Source organism: Epinephelus fuscoguttatus, linkage group LG8 (genome assembly GCF_011397635.1).
Source record: "Epinephelus fuscoguttatus linkage group LG8, E.fuscoguttatus.final_Chr_v1".
Classification (NCBI taxonomy): Eukaryota; Metazoa; Chordata; class Actinopteri; order Perciformes; family Serranidae; genus Epinephelus; species Epinephelus fuscoguttatus.
Genome location: NC_064759.1, coordinates 12,425,524 through 12,452,453, shown reverse-complemented (window position 1 = coordinate 12,452,453; position 26,930 = coordinate 12,425,524). Strand labels below are relative to the sequence as shown.

Here is a 26,930-nt window from a genome sequence, read left to right as displayed (position 1 = left end):
AATAATTTATTTGACAGACAAAGACACAAACTCAGCCTCCACCCCATCCCCCACACTGACGCACACAAATGTAAAGAGATCCCCCCTCCAGCAACACACACACACCTCCCCCTCCTCTTCTTCCTGTTAACATGCGTGCACATATATGTATAAATGTATAACTGTGAGCAGCCTCTTTGTAGCTTCATGACAGAATGACAGAAACACAAACACAGCACTGCTTGCATGTGATCTCTCTCTGTGGACATAAACGCTGCAAACTTTCAACATAAATGATGATCAGAGGGCGGCGGGCTGTAAAAAAGGAGCTGAGGACTTCATTAACAAGAATAAACAGAAAAGAAGGGATGAGGGAAAACAGAAATAGGAGCAACTATGTTCATAAATGTAATAAATTATCACATCATTACACCGTTCAAGAGCTTAAAGGAGCAGTGTGTAAGACTTAGGGGGATTTAATAGCAGCTAGTGGTGAGGACTGCAGATTGCAACCAGCTGAGACTTCTCCAAGTTAGGATTCCTTCAATGTTCATTGTTCAGGAGGTTTTTACTGTGAACAAACTAGGTGATTAAAACCAGTAAAAGGGCTGAATAAAAGAGTTTTATCTTACAAATCAGTGTTTCTCATTTGCAGTTTGGCTCATCAGTGACCGTCCACTAATGTGTGCTCACTTTTTTACTGATCAAGATGTTCAGGAGGTTTTTACCTGGAGCAGAGTTACCCAAAGAGGTCTCCTCTTCTCCAAAACAAAACCGAACAGGTGATTTAAAGGTCCAGTATGTAGGATATAGGGGGATATGTTGAGTGAAATTTAGTGTAACAAGTTTTCTTTAATGTATAATCACCTGAGGGTAAGACTAGTTGTGTTTTAATTACTTTAGAATGAGCCATTTTATACCTATATAGGGAGCAGGTCCTTTTCCATGAAGTTTGGGATGTTGCACGGCCATGTCTCTACAGTAGCCCAGAACAGATGAACCAAACACTGGCTCTAGAAAGAGGTACTTACGTGTTTGCGTCAGCCGCCGTAGTTAGCAGCCCCTCTGCGATGAGACTGATGGAAAAACACTGATCTGTAATGCGGATCTTTTTTATTCAATTTTTTCACTGGTTTGAATCAGCAGGTCTGATAAATTTGGAGAGGAAAAGTTTGAGTATAATTTGTCACCTGATAAAAACCTCCTGAAAGTCTGGATCAGAAAAAAGGTGAGTAGACATTAAGTTATCCGAGACATGGGGTGAGCACGCAATAGCACATTGTGGGTGAGCCACTCCATCTCCAAGACACACTGATTTGTGACGTGAAAGTGCTTTATACAGTGTTTTTACAGGTTTAAATCACAGGGTCAATTTGTTTTGGAGCAGAGGAGACCCCTCAGGATAATTCACATCCCGGTAAAAACCTGCTGAACGATGACCACTGAAGATATTCTAATCAGAAGTTAGTCAGTAAGTTAGTTCAATCAGGTATCAAAATTTTCAGCTGGTTGCAATCTGCAATCCTCACCACTAGATGCCACTAAATCCCCCTAAATCTTACACACTGCTCCTTTAAACCAGTAAAAACACTGAATTAAGCAGTTTCATTTGGCTCATCAGAGATGGGCCACTAGCCTAGCACCTGCTTATCTGTGCTTTTTCCTCTGATAACTCACAATCCAGATGTTCAGGAGGTTTATACTGGGAGTCAAATTACCCGCAGGGGTCTCTTCTTATCCACAACAAACAGACCAGGTGATTAAAACCTGTAAAAACACTTAATAAAGCAGTTTCATGTTTTCATGTTTCATGGGGCGGCAGTAGCTCAGTCCATAGGGACTTGGGTTGGGAACTGGAGGGTCGCCTGTTCGAGTCCCCGTCCAAACCAAAATATGGAGCGTGGACTGGTGGGTGGAGAGGTGCCAGTTCACCTCCTGAGCAAGGCACCGAATCCCCCAACCGCTCGGGGCGCCTGACCAAAGGGCAGCCACCTCACTCTGAGATCTCTCCACTTTGTGCATGTATAGGTCCTGTTTGTGCATGTGTGTGTCTTTCAGACCTATGTGTAATTGACAAGCAAGCATTTCCCCTCAGGGGGATTAATAAAGTGAATAAACTTAAACTTAAATCTGAATGGTGGCCACTGTGAAAACACGAACACAGAGTGGCCCTATCTAGAGCCAGTGTTTGGTTTGTCTGTTCTCGGCTACTGTAGAAACATGGCGGTGTAACATGGTGATCTCCACAGGCGAGGACCCGCTCCCTATGTAGATACAAACAGCTCATTCTAAGGTAACAAAAACATACTGAGTCTTATTTTCAGGTAATTATACACTAAAGGAAACATACTGCTTATACTATATTCCATTTCTGCCAATATATCCCCCTAAATCCTACACACTGGACCTTTACAGTAACAGATTAATGGTGGCGCAAGTGGTCTATCACATGTCAGATATATTTGCATGGCATCTGGCACCTAAAGGTATCAATGCAGACCAGATGCGTGGCTGCAACAAAGACGGAGAGAAGAGCGCCCACATCTCCTGCTCATTATGTGTCTCATTCACTGTCTGTTACTCTCATTCTCCCGGCTCATTGCTTTTTTAAATAGTCTGCTCATCCTCCACTGTACCGGAGGAGAGTTTTTTCTTGGCTCCGTCGCCGCAGCAACATCTGTTTGAGAGCTGGTGTTCCAGCTGTCAATCAGGCCTGGAGGAGATTTTAGAGGTGGATCCACAGACGCTCCACTTTCAGCTTACAACATTTCATAGCCAACCTAGAACAGCTATTTACATAGTAATCACTTCCCTCTCTCGCTTTCTCTCCACTTTAATGTCAGTCAGCCCACACACACACACACACACACACACACACACACAGAAACCTAAGAGCAATGACGCTTTTCAGCTGAAAAAAAAGTTGCTCTGAAAAGACTTATTCAACTTTATTAAGTGGGTCTTCAGGAGGTAAAAACTGACTCAAGCTGCGAGTGCACTGAGTCCGCCTGGCTGTCAGTCACATCAAACTCCATCTTTCCTTTAAAGCATTTTGTTTTGAGTTGCTCTGGGTGAAGACATCTGCTGTGGCAACGCAGTTCGATCTCCTGAGGTGAATCATGCACACAAACACATACCAAGTTTCCGTGTGGTCTAAAATTCCTGTCACGATCTGTGTCGCCAGGCAGCGCCATCACACTGGGATGAAGAACGGCACAAAAAGAACCGATTGGCAGGACTAATGTTTATATGTGTGTGTATGAGTGTGTGCATGTGTGTGAGAGAGAGGGAGTGGGGAGCGGATTGGCACAAGTGTTGGGGTAGCAGGCTTTTCATTGCTTTCACACAGGCCAATCTAGCAACTCTCAAAGACTTCTTAATACACCAATCAGCCCAAAACACACAAACATAAGCACACCTTAAAAAATTAAGCTAATTTAATAAGATGCATTCATACGTCCACACACATCTGCACACAATCCCTGCAGTCATCAAATGGACTTCTGCTCCATATATGGATTTTTTGCCATTTAACCCAGTAATAAAAGGGCACTGCCACACAAAGGACTGAACATGTGCTGTGTCAGGCGTCTGTAATGAGGATGGGGGAGGAAAGAGACAGGATAAGTGCACCAGAGAAACATGAAGGGGGTTGGGGGGGGGTGCAGCAAAGATGGAAAGGTGGATAGCAGAAATAAAGATGTGAAAAGGAATGATGGAGAGGAGGAGAGGGGGGTGGAGGTTTGTCTTTGGGGAGAGCTGCAGCTGCTTTCACCTGCCCACCACCCCCTTCTCTTCTCTAGCCTCACCCACCCTCCCACTGAGGCCTCATTAAAGGTCTCCAGGCTATAATTCATTCACTCTCCAATCACTTATCAGACATGCAATTCCACCGGCACACTCACTGGGATCCTTGCTCTTACTGCACAGGGAATACTGATGCTCACAAACAAGAAATATTGACACTAATAGAACAAAAAAGAAAGGAAAGAATCAAGTTTGTATTCCCGCTCTCTGTAATCTCGGGTCCATTATGCAGTCGGGTCTATAGCACGCAACATACAAGCCAAATAGAGTTGACTCCTGAATTATGCAGTGGCCGGGGATGTTGTGGGCATGAAGGAGAATGAAGGTGATGCAGATCTGTGACAACATGTGGACTGTTCCACGCCATGCAAAGAGCGTCAGCAGAGACAGACTTTTGGAGCCCTGTGCACTTGGGACCAAGTAATCACGACTTGTTTATTTTTTTCTATGTTCAGCTGATGAGATTATTCTATTTTATGCTCTAACATCATTACATGTGTGTTTGTGGGTACATTTGCTCTCCATCAGACTCTGTGCAGTGGTTAAATAGTTAATCTCCTGACAGTAAACCATAATTTCGATTGATTTTTATTCAGCACGACAGAGGAAAAGGAGTAATCTATAAGAGACAATAGTCTTTAGAGAGGCATTAGTATCTTTTCCTGCTGAGAGAACAATAGTCTTTCCTTCTGTCCCTGTCTTCAGCGAGAGCCGGCTCCTGGATCTGTCTTTGTCTCCACTAATCCTCCAAACGGAGTCGAGACGGCTCGACAAAAGAGAGGGGGTAGAGATGAGGGGGAGGAAATAAAGGAATATGAGGTGATGGAGTGAGAGTATAAAGAAGCATCAAAGGGGAGGTCCATAATTCAACGCTTGACATCCTGCAGTCTACAAACACAAACCCTGCCCCTAAAAGACACTTTCACGTTTTTAAGGGTGGCTCTAAAGATGGTGATGTCCACCACTTTGGTCCAAACCCAAATATATCTCTACAATTATTTGGATGGATTGCTAGTGTTTTTCTTTCCTTCCTAAAGAGATCCTTTCCTGACACATTCACAGTAGGGATGCCACCGTGAGGAAATTTCCCCACCAGGTGATAATCTTGTGCCAACACTAGTATTACTGATCACACCGGACATTTTACAAGACAACGGATATTTGTCTATGTCTATACTTTGTGCCTTTTTACACGGGGTATTAACATTATAGCTCATTCGGCATCATAGGAGACAACTGCTGAGGGAGTTGGTGAGAGTCAACCCCCCCCCACACACACACACACAGTGACAGCGCTAACCGTTAGCATCACATAACTAATGTGACCTAATGGTTGTTAACAGGTTTAACAACAGAGTTAAGCTGATTCCATGTGAGTTTGTTGGGATATGTTTAGCTGTGTTAGCTTGAAATGACCATCCACTGGGAGAACAGAGTCCAGAGTCGATCCCTCTGTGCTGCGTCTAACCTGTGTAACTGCAGCAACAGAAAGTTTGCTTGCCTGTAGGGGATGGCAGCTGAGGAGGTGACTCTTCAGTGTGGCCTGGGACAAATTAGCACACACTGACGAAAGCTCGTGGCCATATGCAGCTTAGACCACCTCTGAATGTGGTCTGAGCGATCTAAAAAGGCACTGAGGATGCATCGGGTGCGTTCCAGAGTCCTGCTTTCAAGTTTTCAAGATCCGCCCCCACCCGACCCGGCAACATACAAACCCGCACCCGAACCGCAAACCCGCACATCAGGCCAATTACTACCGCAACCCGGTCCGACCCATTGAAACACAACCCGCAGCCCGACCCATAACCCGGATTTAAAGTAATCATTTTGGGTCATATTGGCTGAATATTGAACAGCATATTGCCACAGTTAAGGTGCCAGTAAGTAAATGCTTTCAAACTTTTAATCTATGTAAAGGAACTTTACACGTGTAATAGACTTACTTTCTGTCCAGAGCGACGTTCAGCAGTTACGAGCTGTCACGTGTTTTTAGAATCCATCGAGAAGAGAAGTAATCCATCAGGGAAACACTTCAGAAACATTATAAAGTGATAGTTGTACATTTTATCCACTTATTTTTCAAATACCTAAATAATTATTTACTGTTTTGGAAGGGGCGCTTGTTAGACGGTGGCAGCCATGTTGATACTATTGTTCAATCACAAATTGTGTTATTAGATGGTAAAACACGTGTAAACAGCTGAACCAATGACCGTTGCGAAATAGCGGAGGCGATCCTCAGAGAGTAAATAATGACCAAGATAGTTATCTGTAGTTTACCGAACGAATGACTGATGTGTTTATCTAAAACCCGCGATCTGACCCGCATGTTATTTTTTCCACCCAGATCCGTACACGGGAAAAAAAGTTTTTTTAAAAACCACCCACAAATCAGCTGTTTTTGCGGGTCCCCGTCCCAGTGCAGGACTCTGGTGCGTTCACACCTGTACTTTGAGCTGTCTACTTGTAATCTGATCACCCAGGACACATTTTAATATCAGGTGTAAACACGGCATTCAATCTTTAACATTAGATATTTAGATCTTCCTCTTACTTTGAACGAAAAGGAGGCTTAGAGGGTTGTCTTATTATTATTTCTTAACGAAATCACAACAACAATAAAACAATGCAGTGACAAAGTTGCTTTTTGCTTTGACACCAAATTTGTCTTTGACGTGTCGGTCAACTCTTCTCACATGAAAATATAATAAATGGGTTTTACTTGTATAAAGAAAGCAAAATGATGGTGGGGCAGTGGGCAGGTAGTCTAATTGATCTCTAATCATGTATGTCTGAACTGTGTGTAACATCGGTAACACAGACTACCCCAGCAAACCTAATTCCAAATGTAAATGATGAGGGACAAACAGCTAATATGAGACTTAAGCAGTCTTTTTTTTGGCTGAGTTGGACTGGAGGGATCATAACACTAAGAGGACATTCCTTACTCAAATGGACTGCCACTTTGGAAGACATCCACATGATTTGTCTGTATCGGACTGCTGAGGCCTCATATGAACTTTGGCTGGTCTCTCAATGGGCACTATGAAGAAAAGGAATTATGCAGCGACCAAAAGCTGCTTCAGTATACAGTGTGAGTATGTGAGTTTTGATTTAAGACAGATTTTTAAATTGTACACCTGTCCTTTAATCTAAATTTAATACTGTTTATCTGTTATCAAAACATCCTGAAGAAATCCAGCAGGGTCTCTGAGGTGTGAATCGACTTTACTAGCACATCCTTAAATAACACAAATGTACTTCTACACGCTGTTACTGCAAATATCCATGCTGCTATTTGTTCTTCTAAATTAACCCTGCTCCCCCTCATATAATTAATTTGTATCTACCTTCCTGATACACACCACAAACTCTGCAAAACCCACTCAGACACACACGTGTATGCTCTGACTGCTGCACATTACCAGGACATACTGTGTATATGGATGTGACGCTGAGCCACTTAGCAAACACAGCCTGTAATATACTGTTTGTGAGCACTGCATTTTCTCACACTCACAAATATAATTCCCAATGTGATAGCTAAAGCTATGTGCTAAAGTGTGTGTGTGCGTGTGTGTGTGTGATCAGACGACATGCAGATCAGAGAGAGAGAAGCCCTGCCTGAGGGGAGAGAAGAAGAAGAAAGTAGGAGATAGGGATGGAGGGAGGAGAGGAGAAGAGGAGAGGAAGTGGGGACTATTTTCTTTTTAGGGTACTCCTTTCAAGTACCTACCTCCCTCGAGCACACACACTAACACACACACACTCCACTCTATCTCTCCCGATCTTCTGTACTTACTCAACCCACCCACCAAGACTCAAGGGTGCATGAAGGACATCCACATCTCTCTTTCTCTCTCCGTCCTCTTCTTTCTCTTCATCCTTAACTATTTTTTCTCTCCCTCTTTCTCTCGCTCTCTCACACACACACACACACACACACACACACACTCTCCTCTCTGTGTTTTTCTCATTAAGTCCGCAGTAAATCAGATCACGCCTCTCTGCAATAAATTACAGACCTGGGGACGGAGGAAGAGAGACAGAGATGGAGGTGGAAAAGGAGGAGAAGAGCGGAGTTGGGGTGTAGCAACGTCAGGATGCAAGGAGCAAGGCACTGGCGGATGATAAATGATTTTGGAATGGGGCATGAGGGGGAGTTAAATCATACATGTGGAGATATAAGGCTGTATGCACATGTACGTACAAGCAACACAGGCATAAATACACACATGCACGCACACACAGCGCAGGGACACGTACCAGTAACACCACAGCATCAGCATCTTTCACAGTCCAGGGCAGCCGGACACCTACACATATTTTAGGGACCAAATGGCCAAAGCCCACTCAAAGTCAGACAAAGTCGCGAAGTTAACACCAACAAGAAATCAGCTTGAATGGAATTTTGATGCACTTATTTGTCCTGCAAGTAAACATGAAAACACTGTCGGTGAAAAAAAAACATTTCAATCAAGCAACTCCTCTCACTGTGTGGCTAAAAAAAACATAGTAGGAGTTGCCGTGGTGGTCCAGGGTTTCAGAAGGAAATATCCTCCTCATTTTATACAAAGACTCTTGTTAAAGAGCACTTCGAAGGCTACGATGTGCGAGAAACTCTGGTAGAGAAATAATGGCAGAACATAGATACGTTGAAACCTAATTACTTTATGTATCAACGATGCTATGGTGAACCTGTGGGTAGGTTTGGCACAAAAACCCCTTGATTATGGTGGCGCAGTCACAGCTGGAGAGTAAGAGTCACAAGAGCAACTATTCTGATTACAAGTTTCACTTCCTCCACAGTTATCTCAACAACAGACTTCTGGTCTTAATCACATCGAACAACCAAAATCTTTTTCAATGGAAGCGAAATCTTATCAAACACTAGTCCGCAACCTAATGTGTACTAATTTAGAGGTCCGAAAAAGGTTAAGAGCCACCCCTGTGGGTAACACTGCATCAGGTCTTTTTTAATCTGATATCTGTGATGTATGTGGTGGCGTCAGGTCATGAGGTCATGTGGCCTCTTTAAAATGTGGATGTTTATTCCCAGCTTTGAGAAATTTTTAGTAGACTGTGTGAACCAGTCACAGCCAGTGAGTGTAGTTCACTACAGCTAACGATCGCCACTGTAAGTTAAGACAAACCCGGCAGGTCAAATAAGGTCAAAACAAGGATGACAAACCTGCAGAAAGAGCAACATTGATATTATGTTTGGCAATTTGTACCTCAAGTAGGATGTCTTATCAAATGTACCCTGTCCAGATTTTGACCACTAATAGCAACATGGAGTTGTTTCTGTTTTATGAGTGGGTCCCTATTGTGTTTGTATGGACGAAGTGGCAATCTCCGGGGATAAAAAGTGAAGCCAATATCGTGTGTGAAAAACTGCAGTTCCTTGAATGTCCACTTGAGGCTGTCTCCAAAGGAAAGTCAATCCCCATACACACCCATATTAAAATGCTCAACTTATTTCAGGGCAGGGCGGGGCCACTTTGAGTGACAGGCTGTCTGCAAGGTGTCACCGCGGTCTATGGGTCAGATCCACCACTCGGTCCTCCACAGCTACGGCCTCTCAACCAAATATGGTTACGTCTGGCTCCAAACAAAAGAGACTCAAGGCTTCAAAACGTGAGTCAACAAAGCAGTGGGTGACATCATGATAGCTACATCCATTACTTTACACAGTCTGTGGTCAGTGCTGAGACTTTTGGCTTGAGTTTCCTACAGCCAGCAGTTGCCACCAAAAGTTAAAACCAAACCAGAAATGTAACAAGCTAAAAACAAAAAATAGCAGGTCGCATAAGGTCAATACATGGTCCTGTGGAGATTTTGACCACGAGTAGCACATGGAGTTGATCTTGTTTTTATGAGTGGGTCCCCATTGTGTTTGTATCCTGGACGTGCATCGACATGTACACATGCAAGAGTGCCAGTGATGCAAAACACAGTCCTGCCATCAAAAAAGAAAAGGACTGCTAGCGAGCAAACATGGATGCAACATCCTTGGTTTAAAGATATTTTCAAAGCTTTGGAGCTCTGGTAGCTGGTAGATACAGTGCACACCAAATAACTATAACATTCAGGGTTTAATTCCAGCCTTACGACCCATTCCCATATTCCCATACCCCCATTCCCAGTCTGCCTTGTCACCGTCATCTCTCAAATGAAGGCAAAAATTCTTATTGATTCTTATAGACAGATTACCCATGTGGTCACTGTCACTGAAGATACACCCACAGTTACCAAGATGGGAATGAAAATGTAAATAATTACGGCAAAAAGGTGCAAGTTTTTTCACTTGATCCAAAACTTATTTAACCAATTTAAAATCACCAACAAGAGTGAGTAACATTAAAGAAACCGAGATAAGTAATTTGCCCAATTCTCTTTATTTTCCTCCTCTTAAGTATTGATCCTCCCCTTTTCCATCTGAGCCTCATCTCATTTGATCTAGTCTTGTTAGCTCTAATTAAGACAACACTTTACATGCCTCTCCTGCACCTGAGGCCCAACGAGACGATACACACAAAGACTCTGCAGCAGCTTTATATTGACGACTGCAATGGGGGGGAGCAACCTTCCTCACACACACATTTCTGCCCGTGCACAGACGCACCAACACATATGCGCACATTGATCAAACCACTGAGCCATGGGATGTTTGGTTAGCTTCCTACCTAACAGAGGCAGTTAGAGGGATCCAATGGTTATATCAGCGCTCTATCTTCCCCCAGCCCCCTCCTCAATGACGTTGTCATTCACTGGTGCACACACATATTCACACACCCCTTCACACAGATGAATAATGCATTCAGCATTGCCTGGAATTGACCCTCAGCATTTGCATAAAGTATTTGTGTGCATGCAGGGAAAGCTGACATGACACAGTAGTAGAAATAATAATACACTGAGTGTCTGTCAGTGTCAGCATCGCACATGAGGAGACGGAGAAGCCCTCTTCTCCTCATACTGCTGCTGCAGCGGATTGTTTCTAACACTGAAGAGGTTATGAGTCCCAGCTGGACGTGTCCACCTGTTCTTCTCTCTGTCTGCTCTCACACTGTCGTACATACATAACCTACTGTATGAATACAAAATCAGATACTCTGCTCACTCTTTCCTTAACACAGTCAAGCTAATACCGTTCAGTTTTTTATCATTTGTTATCAGAAACTATGCAGTTTATTGAATACACTTTGTCCATACATGTGATAGAAGAATAACTTTTTTGTTTCAACAACACTATGAGTTTGGGCTGGTCAATAATTCAATATTATCATTTAATGAAATTTCTGTGGAACTGTATCATCACGACGTGAACATAGTGTGTCACGATACTGTAATTTCTAACTTTGGCTATCTTTCAGTTTGTTTTGTTTTTCTTGCCTGTGTATTCTTGTATCAGTCTGTGTCCTCTTTCTAAATTTGGAGACTTTTGCAGGTCCCTGAAAGCAGCGCAGACGCTATTCTTTTTACCTCAGCAGCAGTTTGTGGAGTTTTGAGTAATGGGGTTGATAACTGATCAGTCGATCAGAGCTGATCAGCGGATCGATGGATAACTGCAGCAGCTGTTTTTAACTGAAAGCAAACTTTATACCCAGCGCAACAAATAGTTAAGTTCACTTTCACTGCGCTTAACCTTCTGCTGCTCTGTCTGTGGAGCAAATAATAACCAATAGGTATACATATTCCAGTGGCTCAGATGAACACCATACCCAGACGTGGAAAAATTCAACATTCAAAAGTGTCAATACATTTTAAATACTGGAATTCAGAAAATTTTCACTATATAAGTTTACAGTTTAGAGTAATTGTTATACCAACAGCATGAACCAAAGTTCCTAAGTGTGATCAATATTATTATAAATCAAATGATTTCGACAGCAACACATTTCCAAGTCTCTTTTTGTGGGACATCATCAAGTCATACAGAAGACTGCATGAAATTGCCATATTTTAAAGAAAAGTTGCAAATAACGCTCACTTTTATCACTAAAGAATCTGCTTTATATTTCTTAAATGAACTATGTATAAAATCTAGTCTACAACATATCAAAAAATTGTGAAAAAAATTCCCCAAGTTGACGTATTCAGTTTGCTTATTTTGTCCAAACAACAGTCCAAAACCCGGAGATATTCAGTTTACTATCATAGAAAACAAAAGCAACAAAAAAAATGAAGACAACAGATGTGGAAGCGCTGCTGGGTCCTTCTGTTGGTCACAATACAGGTGCTCTTTGGATATTTCAGGTATTTTGCACTTATTCCTCAGGTGAAGGGCTCATTGCATGGGTCAAACAGTCTCAGTAAAAAATCAAAAAATGCAAAAATCTCAGGAAACCGGAAACTTTAAGGGCAACTTTGCTCGAAAACCCACTTAAACGATTAATCAGTTATTAAAAAGGTGTCCAATAAATTGTCTTTTAATCTCTTTATAAACTGTATAATATATAAATATAAAGAAGATAAATTGCTGATATTGTGATATTGACTGTATCGCACCACCTAGACTTATTGATATGACTTCTGCTGAATGAGTAAACAACAAACTTTACTCACATAGACAACGCACAGTCTATCACAGCCTGTCAAATGCACCGATCATCTTTTCTGTAACAGTACTATAGCACTGGAAAGGGCAGTTATATGTAACACAGTACACAAACAAACATCATCCCAATGTTTCCCCTTCAACTCATGATGGACAAGCCGGAAACCATTACACACACACACATGTATACACACGCTCCGCTTTAATCTTAAAGCACCATCTATTATTCAGCGAGAGCAGGTGGGAGGGGCGGGGTAAAGGGGTAGTAGGGGCTTGGCTGAATGGAGAGTGGGTGTGGAGGGTGGGAGCAATCAAGGGTGGAAACGTGAGTGAGAGTGTGAGTGTGTGTTGGGGTTGAGGATGATTAAAAAAAGCGGCAACCCCCCATCCCCTGCACATTTCAGCTCACCCCAGTCCCATGAATGGTAAATTGTAACCGGCTGCTGAGATGGAGGAGTAAGAGGAAGACAAAGACAGGTGGAGAATAAAGACCCCATGACCCACCAACCCCCTCCTGAGTGACTTCCTCTCTATAGACCGCCACACTTCAGATGGATGACTCGTGTCAATACGGCACTTTGCTACTGAAAGAGTTAACAACTACACATTGAAATATTTTAGTATTCTCACCATATGGCAAACTCATTTCTTATTTCAACAAAATGTCTCAGTGCAAGTTCTGTGATATAGCAACCTCTCATGGGTGCACCTGACTAATAAACGCTCTCGTTGGTTGATGACGTAATGCAAACACTCCGTTTGAAACAATGTTGGCGGCTGGCAAGAAACAATGTCGATCTCTTACAGGCAACTCACTGACAGAATCTTGGTTTATATTTGACCAGCACAGCCTCGTTGTACCATTTGATCTCAGTTTTTTCAACTTCCATTTTCACTGTGCAGGAAACAGTATGCTGCCCACTTCCTGTTCACAAATTCTTGCTATTACAGCTAAAAACGTCACTTAAAAGTTTTTTAAAAACACTGTAGGGGAGAATAGGCAATGCATTAACATAATCTTGATATATATTCGATCAGCACTGCCTAGTTTTACCGATAACATAAATTACGTCATCCAGCAGGGTTTCACCAGTGGGTGAGGAGGGATATCTCTGCACTGGTTAGACAGAGGGAATTTTACCACAATTCATTTACACATACTTCCTACATTGTTTTGATGCAGAGTTGTCAAAAATTGGGGAAGTACACTTTTGAAAACGCAATGTCCTGACCCTTTTCCACCAAAATTAGCACATGTACGCAGGTTTTTAACGTGTGAAAACCTGTTAAAAATAGGTGATGGACTGCTTTCCCACTGTCAGTAGACCACAGCTGTGCAGTCGTACGCCTTCCTGTTTTTTGTTTCAGGTGTGTCACGTTCAACGTCATGGAGAAGCCATTAAACATGTTACTAAAAGTAGAAAGCAGCATTGAGGCCAGTGAAAATGTTACGGTGGTTACTCCTTTTTTATATCTGTTACGTACCCAGTCTCTCTCTCAAATTTACAAACTAATCTGCAACAATTCAAGCACGGAGATAGATGGTATTTAGTGGCGAGCAATCATTGCATTGCACCAGCAAAGGGGGAAAAATTAGCGACTCTTGCATTTCAATCACAAGCTTATTGGAGCGGGAGCCATTAAATACCTGTAACTACTGCAGAGTCATTTGTCACAGGAGTGAATGCCGACTAGAAACTTTCCAATTAAATACAAAAGCAAGATGTAAGTGGGTGTTAGTGGGTTTTTTGGCCAGTGGTAAAGTGTGTGAAAATATTTTTTTGTGAGTGAGTACTGAAATATAATAGCAGGTGAATATAAAGCAACACTAATGTTTTCAAGGTCTTCAGCAACCAGTAGCTTTGTGAGGTTGTAAATGTGAACATCAGCACAATAACATGCTCATTCCAGGCTGGTATAATGTTTACCATGTTCACCATCTTAGTTTAGCATGTTAGCATGCTAACAATTGCTAATTAGAGCTAAACACAAAGTGCAGCTGAGGCTGATGAAAATGTCACCAGTTTTTCCAGGTATTTTTTCCTAGGACAGTATGTAGTATTATTAAAAAAAAAAGGTTCACCTAACGATGATGCTAAAGCAGAGGTAGGCAACCTACGCTCTGAAGCCTGACCCTCTCCAGTGGCTTCCTGTAGCTTTGACAAAATATTATACGGAAATAGTATGGATACATTTTTTTTGTTGTTTTTTTTTTTTACATTTTCATTTTCAATTATAAGCATTACATTGGGGGGCCACATTTTCCTGACCGAACCTGACCCGAGTCCGAGACAATTATAACCGAGCCCGGCCCGAACTTGCAGCACAGCACTGTACACATTTAATGGAGTGAAGCCTATGTTGCGTTCAGATGTTGTCACGTGAATAACAGATTCCAGCACTTGAATAGGCCATAGCACAACACAGCAGCGCAGCATGTCAAGTGGGCTGAACCCGAGCTAAAATGTCGACTAAAATGTGCGTCATTCGTCCACAGCCTGGCGCCTTTCCCCTATATTTTGCCAAACCTGGCTAGTCTTGATTCTCCCTCGCTAAGCTAACTATGGATTCCAAATCCAAAAAAGGAAAAGTGCTGGAGGAAAATTGAAAATTTAATAGTGCATGGACAGATTAGTTTGCTAATCGCTGTAAAGTTAAAGCACCAAATACTGATAAATAGCCCACTGAAGGGTAGCTGCCTTGTGGTAAACAAATTAATGAATGCCTATTTAGAACTACTGGTGTAATGTTGAAAGGCTAATTTAGACTTAAAAGGCTGTGTTACCGTCATTACACGGCTCAAATATATATTGTGGCTCCAGACTTTTTTGGTTGGGCCAAAAATGACTCTTTTAATAGTGAAGGTTGCTAACCTGTGGGCTAGGGTTAGGGTTAGGGGATCACCAAAGTCAGTACGCGTCAACCTGAAGGGACCATAAATATCTGTACAAAATTCCGAATTATTACATAGTTATTGAGATTTTCAGTCTGGACCAAAGTAGTGAACTGACCGTCTGACAAACACTGCCACCCATAGTGCTGCTAGCATTGCAAAAAATGTGTGTGGACAACAAAAACAAGGTAAAGAGTTCATATCTGAAATTAAGAGCACTAGACTGAATAAGTATATATAACAAATAAGATATCCAAATACAGCATGCTTTTTATATTTACAAGACATATGACTTCATAACAAAACACCTACACTCCTATTATTCACAGATAATGGCCGAACATTAACTGAAGACTCTGAAAAGGCTCCTCAGAGATGATGATAATAGAGATAATATGTACCGTAGCACTAGAGACATAGCCGACAGCGAAAGCTGAAAAACACATCTTTCTTGTTTGCCCATGGCAACAATTAAACACAGAAAAATGCACAGCGGCAGAGTCAGTCATTGATCGAAATGAGAGAACTAGGTTTTGTTACTGGAGGCCAAAAAACAAATGTTGGCCCATTCAGCTAAAATACCTCCCACTCCTGCACCCACACACACATCAACTGGGTTTAATCTGTCTGGCATGAAAGCTATCTGTAAACAAAATCAGTGTGGCTGTCAAGCGGGGGATCAGTTCACGGAGGAGTGTGGTAGAGGACGATGATGATGAGAGAGGAGAGAGGCAGAAGAATATGGGGTGTAGTCATTCAGACACATGGAGAAACTGGAGATCTGCCCCAGAGGCCGATGGAAAACTGAACCAAAACAAACATTCCTATAATTTAAACAATGCCAATCACCACATACACAGGACTCCAACTAGCCAAGCTTACCATGCCGCCTGCCTTAAAACTAAAAAAAAATTCTAGATATTTTAATATCAGAGCACTGCTTTCTGTATATCTGTGTGGACGTTTGGGAAACAATGACATCATTTCCTCAATTCGTGAATGCCCATTGCTGCTTTGTGTAATTAGCATATGCTAGAAACCACAACAACAATGGCGGACTACCGGTTTGCTAACATTTTATTAGCACTGCTACTTTACACTTAAAGTTAGTATTGCTGCACTACTTCACAGACAAATGGAGCTGCTGCATCAAATGTTTTTGCTCCACCTCACCGTCCACAGTTCAAAGTCTGCGGAAAATGACGGTTTTGGATCAGTCTCAGTCAAACCAGCAGATGGTGGGACACTTTCCAAAGTGGGATTGTTGCTGATGAGCTCCTTCATCCTTATATTGAACAGGAATCAGTGGTGATGAGACCTCCAGTAGGTATTTCAAAAAGGTAACACTTTACTACCTTTGTGATGTGGGGAGACTTCTAAAGACAGCTAACAGTAGCGAGTGTTTGGTGTCGTTTTCGCAGCCTAGTGTGAACAGAACTATTTTTTAAAAAGGAGGGGAAAAATATCTGTTTTCAAAAATATTTGTATACATGTTAACAGGACATAATACTCTCCACATACACTACTCTACCATACCCATCAATGTTCTGATTGTGATGATCACCCACTAATTGATACATTAAGATGAACTGCAATGCCAGGACTAGAGATAGACTTATCAGCTAATTATTACGTGAATGTGAATGTGAAGCTAGAATTATCTGATATTTTTGTTTGAAAAATGACAAACAATACACATTATTTTTCTTTGTATTGATTTATCTTTTCAGCTCTACAAAAAAAGTACCACAATTTTCTGAGAGAAAACAGATGAATGTCACAGTACAATGCTCCACTGCACTCTTCTCACTCTCTCATTCTTATTCAGAGCCACACATGTCAAACTGTTGCCCAGAGCTGTCTGGTTGGAGGCTACTCCACTCACTCGGAAAGCTAAAAACAGGATTTCACTCAAGTGTTTCCTTTCAGTCGACATTCTGATGGACTTTCTCCACCACAGCCCGTTAAGAGATTATAGAAAAAGGACGCTGCAAGCACACTGTGTCACACGCATGAATAATGACTCGGCATCAAACCAAATGCTGATGAAAGTCTATGTGAATTAGAGTGTGTGTGTGTGTGTGTGTGTGTGTGTGTGTGTGTATTTGTGGACGACACATTTCTATCCGTGACTAGCTGATGCGTCACGCAGCGAGCTGCAGGTTTCACAGAAACATACCCTCTAAACGTGGGAATTCCTGTGATGTAACGTTTCACTCAGTAGGAGAGTGACTTCCGCTGTGGTGAGCAGGCAGAATCATGGTATGTGTGTTCACAGGCTTTCTGTTTGGGGCTAAATGAGACAAACAAGCCATGGTCTCAAGGAGTGAAAGAGGGAAACAGAAGCAAAACAAACACAGAAAGGTTTAGAGAGAAGGATGCCAACAAGGGTGATTTTAAAAAAGTGTAAGAGGTCGAGGCAAAAGGGAGCGAGAGGCAGAGTGAGAGCGGGAGAAAATAAGGGGAGAGAGAGTTGCTCGCTTTCCATCAGCAGTGCTGTGATCAATATCAGTGTCTGACAGGGCAGTGCTCCAGCCTTTACCGTAAATCACTTCCTATTATGATGGAACCTCTAAATCACACAGACACACACACACACAATAACCGGCCTGCTGCAAACACACGCACACATGTAGATAAATATACGTTCATTTACACAATGGCCCATTTCAGCACACACCAGCATTAGATATTTATGTCCTTAGAGTGCAGTTCCTCCAAAACAGGCAATAAACAGCACTAAAAGAGCAGGAAAATATGACCTCAGTCCAGCAGAACCACAATGACCAACTTCAGTTAAAATACTGCAGTCAGCGCTCGATTAATGCGCAATATGAGCCTAGGGATTTACACTAAACAAGAACAAGTGTTCAGGCCTGAAAGGATGATTCAAGACTTAAAAAAAAAAATAAATTTTTACTCGTCCCCAGGGAAATTTGTGTTGGACATAAAGGCTGCCTCATAAAAATACAGGTAGCAGACATAAAGTCCAGTCAAATACGTGCAACACAGCCCCTTATTTCACACCTTGCTTACTCATTGACATAGGGATGAAAAAGTTTTATACCTTCTTTGGCAATCTCCTGTGTTTAATTGGAACCCTATAGAGTTAACCTGATGGAAGCCGTTAAAATTTTGAAAACAGGACATGGGAGGGGTTCGCAATAATTATCCTAGCCTGTGGATTGGTTGATGGATACCCAGACAGGCTGTTTTTATGCACTGTTTGGACATATATCTACGAAAAGTAACGCACCAGAATTCATGTATAACCCATGTATATCAGGAAGGCTGTGATTATATGATTAATGAGCTGATGGGAGTATGGAAGGAAGTAGTAAGAAAAGTGAAAGGAGAAAGGTTGGGGTGGTCGTTGGGTCAAACAAACACAGGACTTTCTCCAGGAGACTGGTGTTCAGAACCGTGTGAAACAAAGTGAAGTCGAGTCATTTAAGGATACGTCATTCCCATATTTCTTTTTCTAACCCTAACCTCCATGACTTCACTTGCCTGAACCTAACCTACGTAGCCTTACTCGTCTAAACCTAATCGACATAACTTAACTTTCCTAAATCTCACAACAGTTATTTAGTTCAAGTTCAAGTTAAACTTTATTGTCCCTGAGTGGGCAATTTGTGCTGCAGCATGGTACAGACATAAAAAGAAAGACAAAGAAACAGACACCAGAACAAGAACAATTTAGCAATACATATGTAATTTTACATCAAGTATGTGGGTAAAAAAAAAAAGCCCAAACATGTTTCTTTTCCGAGCCCTAACTTTCCTCAATCTAACCTACATAACTTGACGTTAAATATGTAACTTTATGTTAAGTACGTAATGTTATCTCGTCATTTGCAGGACACAAATTAATTACATATTATACCAACCATTGTGTGTGCATATTTGTAAAATATTATATGGGTCATTGTATGACGATAACTTGTCCTAGACCACTGGTTCCGAACCTGGAGGTCCCGGCCACTAGAGGTTGCTAAAGCTTCTAGAGGGTCACAAGGCCTTCTTGATTTTAACAGGTGTAAGACAACTTTTTACAGTTGGCCATGGATTATTATTCAAGGTATAATTTTTAAAAAATCTCACAGTAGAAGGGCACTGTGAAGACCTGAAAAAAAGTTATACTAAAGGGTCGTCACCCTCTGCTAAACAGCCTTGTTCTGCATTTAGAGAAGTATGCATTTAAAACAACCAAAGAGCTAATAGAACAATGGCCAAGCGTCAGAGAGAAAAAAACATTAAATTTCCCAAAAAAATAGGACTATTAAGTATGATTGTTTAAAAAAAAATATATTATTGAGTACTGTTTTGGGTTAATTATACAGTTCATCAGTTTTTATTGTTATGCATTGAATATAATGTGAAATATCCATAAAATTTGTCACATAGTCAGGGGTTGTCAGTTTACTGAATGGTAAAAAAAAAAGGGGGTTCCTTAAGGAAATAGGTTGGGAATTACTGGCCTAGACTGATAGATAAATATCCAGACAGACAGATGTAATAATGTAAAACTCACTGATTCAGTTCCACATCCAAGATGAATTTTCTGCCAAAAGCATCGACTTGAAAGCTTGCTTGGGCCACATGGTTCACCTAAAAAGGCAGAAAAGACAAGTTATTCATGTTAGCCAACTGCAGCCATTATCATATTCATGGTTCAATTCATTATCATATGCAAGGATCAATTCTCATCTACATTGATGGATGGCTGTATTGTCTTTTTCAGCACCAATCAGCACTAAGAATATCATTGGTTTCATTGAGCCATCACGGTCTGTCCTCATACTCTGAATTTTAATTTCTGCTCACGTAATCTCACGTTACACTTCAATGCTCCAATTTAATACAGTTTATGTAATGCACACTCACACACACATATACACACACACTTAAGTGAACATACACATATTATTTGACCATTGATTTTCATGTTTACCAGACTGGGTTTGTAACAGTTTCACAAAGCCAAGGATTCATTGAAATTCTTAAACCCACACTGAACCATATTTCTGTCTGGCAGCAATATGAATGTAAACAAATATAGAAATGGAGACTCATCTCTAACTGCATGTGCTGTGTGTGATTGATTTGGTTGGAGGAGGGTCTGATTCATTTCCAGCTCTGGGCACATATGGTACAGGCTTCATGACACACCCTTGGGTCAATGAGGACTCCCTACAATCATTCCTGTGCAGGTCCAGGGGAGTCCCAGAGCTGAGCTGAGACACTGCTCAGCCTCCCCCAGGCTACCTTCATTACAGACCGGACATCGCATGACAACCTGGGGAGGAGGGGTGTGTGGGGTTTCTTTTGTTTCCAGTTGAGGGGGTGCCCATGTGCTTACCCAAGGATGACCTTAGCCCGTGAGGTCCCCATTGACCACAGACTCTATTGTTTGTAGGCGTGTGTCTGCGCGTGGTCAATGCATATATGAGCGGGTAAGAGGGTGTGTGGGTGGGTGTGTGTGCGAGCACGTACAAAGGGCAATCCCTTTCCATGGCACACTTTTGAAGAAATCTAATCTGGCAGATTGGATCCATGATGGGAGGAGGTACCAGTAATTGTGTTTAATGAAAGCACATCCCAGCTTGACTGAGTCGGGCCAATATTCTGAGGCCACCACTGACTCTTCTTACATTGATTTCTGAGTTATAGCAGGCCTGACTTTCCACTCACAACTGTGGAAGTATGAATGTAAGTGCTATCAATGCACTGCACACAGACAGAGAGGCAGGAAGGCAAACATGCAAACCCAACACGAACTGATTCCATTTAAGGCGTTTGGTTTTTTTTCCCCACCAAAACAACACGAACACTTTGCTGAACCCCACCGCTGCTCATTCAGTAGTGAAGGTGTTTGTGTCTGAGACCGAAAATAGGCAATGCAACAGAGGTCTATAAATAACTTCCTTTGTGTCAGAACGGTTTGACAGATTTGTTTTTAGGCTGCTGATCTAAAAACAGCCAAATAACTGATCAAACTTTGTGCGAGTGACATCACGGCCGATTGCAGCGCAGATTCAACTCTCTGGAGAATAAAAGCCTCAGAACATCAGAAATCAAATCAAAAAACATCAGAAATCAAATCAAAGACGCACCCATCTCCTCCTCCTCCTTCCCTCAGTCTGTTTCTCACTTGCAATGTATATTTTATAACCTCATAAGAACTTTGAGGCTGTTACTGATCGCCCAGTATTTTAATAACCATGATCTGACACAATCCATTTTTTATAGCAAAATAAACACATCTCCTGAGCTGTTAACTCAGGAACTGCAGGCTTATCTTAACTGTCTCCAGAGAAGGTAACTGCCTTGTTCAAATATGAGTTATCATCCTTTGCTCTGCAGATATTAGTCTCCTTGCTTTAAACTCCAGTTCACAGAAAGATGGTTTTGCGACGAAACCTGTGACGGACATTAGTATCAGCTTCAAAAGGAAAATATTAAAATAATATCTGATGGCAGATGGTTCCTGTTAGCTTGTTTACCCGTCTGAGGTGTGAGAGAGACAAAGGGTTAACACCTCCCTGCCTGCTACCATCTGTAGCCCTCTCCACTCTCTGAGCCCTGAATAGGCTAGCCTACACAAACCTAAGCCGCACAAATTAAAAACGCATGACAGGTTTGCACAATGCTAATTGACTCATCTCTTGAAATGAACCCAGCAGACATGCTGCTTCACTGAACTGACTCGGTGAACACAGTTACAGTGATTATGGTTATTACTGCACTGTATCGGTTATTACAGACGAGGCCAAACGGCTCTGCTAGGCTTTTTTTTTCCAAACAATGTTGTTGTGCCTGTTGGGTTTAGATAATCAGCAGCAGCTTTCTGCATAACTTTGCAACATGGTAGATTCAGTGGGCGGTCATGTCCACATTTACTGCAAAACAGTTTAACCCATGCATAACCTATTTTACCAACAAGTCTGCAGTGTTCTGCTTAAACACCAGCTACAGTAGAAAATAATGTTAAATAACTGTGAACATACATGTACATGTTTTTTAAAGGTCCAGTGTGTCGGATTTAGAGGGATATATTGGCAGACATGGAACATAATACTCAAAACTGTGTTTCAATTAGTGTAAAATCACCTTAAAATAAGAATTGTTGTGTTTTCTTCAACTTAGAATGAGCTGTTTATATCTACATACGAAGCAGGACCTCTCATATGGAGGTCGCCATGTTGTTTTACTGCAGCCCAGAATGGACAAACCAAACACCTGCTCTAGATAGGGTCATTCCATTTTAATGTCAGACACCACAGTTCTCCTACAAGCTTGGCACATGGAGGCAGTGTTGGGGACACTTAATTAAATTACAAAATAAATGTAATTGTAATCAGTGACAATAAGAGTGGACTGAACAGATAACTTTTGTAAACAGTGACACAGACTGACTGAGAAATCAACTCAGGTTGGGGAAACAGAATACAAATAATTTTTTACTGTACGTTGGATTTCTGCACTGTCACTGATCGTATAATACACTGTGGGAAATACTGACTTTTGCCATGTCATGTGTTTCTTGTTTGCTGATGTGTCTTGTGTGTATTGCTAGTTTAAGGAGATGGTACCTGTTCTTGTTCCTTTGTAGGGTTTTACTGGTTGAAACTACAAACTGAATTTCATCAGACTGTGACTCTGACCGGCATTTTGGCATAACTGCCAGCAACCGATACAAGTTACTGAGAAAAAAGATGTAACTAAATTACAGTTACTAATCAAAATGGTGGTGTTAACAAATGATTTACATCTGAATATACTGTGTTCAGTGAAAAGCTTACATGCAGAGTACAACAGTAATTCTGCTGCTTTGCATCTTTCGCCGTGCAGTAATTCCTTCTTTTGACAGAGCCTATTTCACAACATTATATATTTATTGCCCAGTTCAAAACATTTGTTAGAAAGGTAATCAAAAATAATCAAATGTAATAAGCTACATTACTTTGAAGTAATTAAAATAGTTACATTGCATATTGCATTTTTAAAGGAGTAACTAGTAATCTGTAACCTATTACATTTTAAAAACAATCTTCCCAACACTGCACGGGAGAAGTTTCAGTTCTGCAACCTCACCACAAGCTGCCAATAAATCCTACACACTGGACCTTTAAATCAACAAATTATCTCTCTTTAGAACAAATTTCCTGCAAATTATCACACTAAATATTGAGATATTCAGATCGTGCAGCCAAAAAGATGCTGTTTTTTTTCAGACAAGTAATAATAATAATAATAATAATAATAATAATAATAGTTCTTTAACTTAAAAACATTACATAAAACCACATTTTTATGAGGATTAAATAAATTTGATTATGAAAGAATTGTGACCAGATGTACCAAAGCAGGACATTTAAATTAAATTTAGTGCTCCTCTGGTGGACAGACTATGTAATAGTGAAAAAGTGACAGTGGTTGACAGTATCTTTAGCATTGATCTGCAACTTCTTGGTGCATACTGGTTATCATATAGGCTATGCTGATGTTACCAATTAAGGGCATATATTTTATTTCAACACTGGAGGGTTAACACTTAATTTCCTGCATTATGATGAGTTTTTACGCACCAATTTCAGGTAGAGATGTCTTAAATTCAATCAGAATAAAAGTCCTCTGGTGCTTTATTGTTTTTTATTGTAAATTATATTGAGGAGGACATATCCCCTGAGTCCCCCTTTAAATCTACACCTATGTTACCAATAAATCTGTGATAAGATGAAGTCTGCTGATATCGCCCACTCAGATATATCAGTCGCGCTCTAACAGTTAACCTTTAAGTCTTTTATTTATGACTAAAGTGAAAAAATGCTGCTTGATGCATGGGACATGGTCTGGCATAGTTGAGGCAGCAGCCCAGCTGGACATGCAAGATGCAAGTTATCACTAAATTATTAATGGTCCTGGTTGGCCGGATGACTACAGCTGATTTCCTACAGTAAATGTGCAGCGTGGACAGAGTAACAATTGAAGAGGTGATCAGTTTAAAGACAGGGTGGTCTGCTTTTTGCATATGAATGCAGTGATGACCCATATAGCACCTGCAGACAGTCTAATTAGCACGGCCTGTTCCTGCCTAAATGTTTCAAGCTTCTTCTGTTTTGCTTGTAATTAACTAATTATTAATTTCCCCTCCGAGGGCAAGGGCAGAGGAGGGGATGAATCAATGCAAACATAAACACGCAGGAAACAGAGAGCAGCAGCAGCAGCAGCAGCAGCAGCAGCCCTACATGCAGACACTCCTCTCTCCATCCTGACAACAGCACAAAACACTGTGTACCTGTGTGGAGCCGGCGCTGGCTTTCACCCTGGTGCTGAGCTCATCCTCTGTGATCTGGCTGTGGTTGTGTCTGCTGTAGAGCAGGCGGAGAGGCACCGTGTCCTCCTTCCCGACAAACCTGCCCGCATCACGAAGAGCCTTCAAGCTCGACAAGGCGTCTCCTGCACAGAGAGGAAAACACAGATTTCAATACCCGCCTGTCCCTCCGTGCGGGAAACAGAGGTGATGCAGAGAAGCATTTATCACAAACACCGCCATCTGAAATGTCGATTGGTCCTATTTCCTTTGATAACACGGAACAGCTACAGGCTACATGCATATTTTAGATGGAGACTGTGAAGTAGCCAAAGCTGTGATACAAATAACAAACAGACACAGGCACATTAATGGCGATTTAACGATTTGTTTGCGCCATAATAATTTCTATAATATCTAAAATAGCATCAGTTACCATTTTGGGCATTAGGGCTGCTCTGATGACCGACGTGCATCAATCCACAGACGCACAAAAGGGAAATCCACCATCGCGGGCGCATCATCAGCATCATCACCTTCCACTCTCTTGTTGGAAATTATAAAACAATGCGGTATTCCAGGAGCAGGCTCTCGGGGTCCTGCCTTCGCTAGGGGAGCTGGAAGCCGGGGATGGTCGTCTGGTTAGCGCAGTCCCTGTGGTTGGGGGCCATCGGGGTCCTTACGAGTCTGAACGCCGAGCGCGTCTGAGCGCACCGAGACCCCGCGGATCAGCAGCACGGAGGAGGCGAGGAGGAGAGAGAGAGGAAGGGAGGGGAGGGAGGGATGTAGGGGAGGGGAGGACTGGGGACACCTCCTTAAAACACATCAATATCCAGCGGCTCACTGCAGAAACGTCTAATGCATAAATATGAGCGAGCAGTGGAGACAGGATGGAGAAAAGCTGCGGGCCCGGCCTTCACCGGCTGGGATCATATCAACGCCCGCCTCCTCCACCTTCCTCCATGTTCAATTGCTGCAGGAGCGCCATTCCTGCCCAAATCTGCCTGTTATTATCATCATGAGTCACTCCATCATCTGCCAGTGCTCCCAAAGCCAAGTTACAAGAACGGGAATATCAATAAATGCCTCTGTGTGTGTGCGTGTGTGTGTGCAGTGATGTTGTTTTTGTGCATGTTTTATTATTAATTATCCCTTATTAGGACTGCAATAACAAAATATTTATCTTTCAATTCCTGATATATTTTCAACGTTTTAAAAAAAAATTACAACACGTCAAATATCTGGGTTATTTTATATTTTTTCAAGGGTCCACAAACGCTTTAAACTGTGGACACGTGGCAGCATCAACAAAATCTCTTATGTATCTTTAACACTGGACCTTCACCAGTGTTTATGTAAGATGCTTAAAGGGACAGTTCGCCCTAAAATTAAAAACACACATTTTTCTCTAATCTGCAGTGCTGTTTATCAATCTAGATTATTTTGGTGTGAGTTGCAGAGTGTTGGAGATACTGGCTGAAGAGATGTCTGCTTTCTCTCCAATATAATGGAAGAAGATGGCGCTCGGCTTGTGGTGCTTAAACAGTCAAAACAACCGGTCTTAATCCGAAGTCAACAAAATCCAGCACTTGGCTAGTGACTTGCAGCGTCAGACACTGACAAAAAAAAGCCGTTCTTTAATGTTGGCATGATATGCAGCCAGTTGGCGTTATAGTTTCACGACGCTCAGCTGCATCAGGGGGAAAAGTGACAGGAGAAGAATGGAAGTTAAGGTGGCCAAAGTCTGACTGCAGCGGGTGGGCGTGATAGTGGAGGAGTCCAACAAACACTAGTCTCTATATACAGACTTTACAATCAGTGAATGTAGAGTCTGTAGGCAAACCCCGGAGATCTTGCCTCCGGAAGAAGAGCGGAAGAGCCCTGGTTTCCAGTTGTAGGCTGTTTGTAGTCCGTGTGATATTGACCAATCACGTTTGAGCCGGCTGCAGTTGTTGTCAGGTTAAACGGTCCATACAGTGAACTAAGGAGGCGGAACATAATTGCCGTCACTGCAAACTCTGAATTCATCGTAATGGTTCAGCATAATTACTTATATATAAACGGAAGTCGGAAACGGAAATTCGCCTCCTCCACTCATATCAAACCGGAATGCCAAAAAATCGGGAGTCTGCCCCCAGAGGCTGTATCGCCGTCTGCCGGAAGTCAGATACTGAATACAGCCGATGGGTTCCAAGAATGAACAAACACAGACTTCCACCCCGTAGAGTGGTGTTCACGTCCGTAAGATTCTGAAGCCAAACTTTGTTCTTTTTTCCTAAACCAAACCATATGCATAAATTGTTGGAGGAAAAAAAAAACATCCATTGGCGTTGTTGTACTGACATACTGTGTTTATTTTGAAAGAGCCTATCCGT

The 26,930-nt window shown here is 41.9% G+C and overlaps 1 protein-coding gene across 1 annotated transcript in view; it reads right to left on the bottom strand.

The window, feature by feature from the left end:
- Positions 1-25,390, bottom strand: part of adam22 (ADAM metallopeptidase domain 22) — a 106,884-nt gene extending 81,494 nt beyond the window's left edge. The window contains exons 1-3 of the mRNA XM_049582812.1: positions 24,992-25,390; positions 24,541-24,701; positions 19,774-19,850 (exon numbers count right to left, since the gene is read on the bottom strand). Of these exons, the coding sequence (XP_049438769.1) occupies positions 19,774-19,850; positions 24,541-24,701; positions 24,992-25,088 (335 nt within the window). The 5' untranslated portion in view covers positions 25,089-25,390. The remainder of the gene's footprint in view (positions 1-19,773; positions 19,851-24,540; positions 24,702-24,991) is intronic.
- Between the last annotated feature and the right edge of the window lie 1,540 nt (positions 25,391-26,930).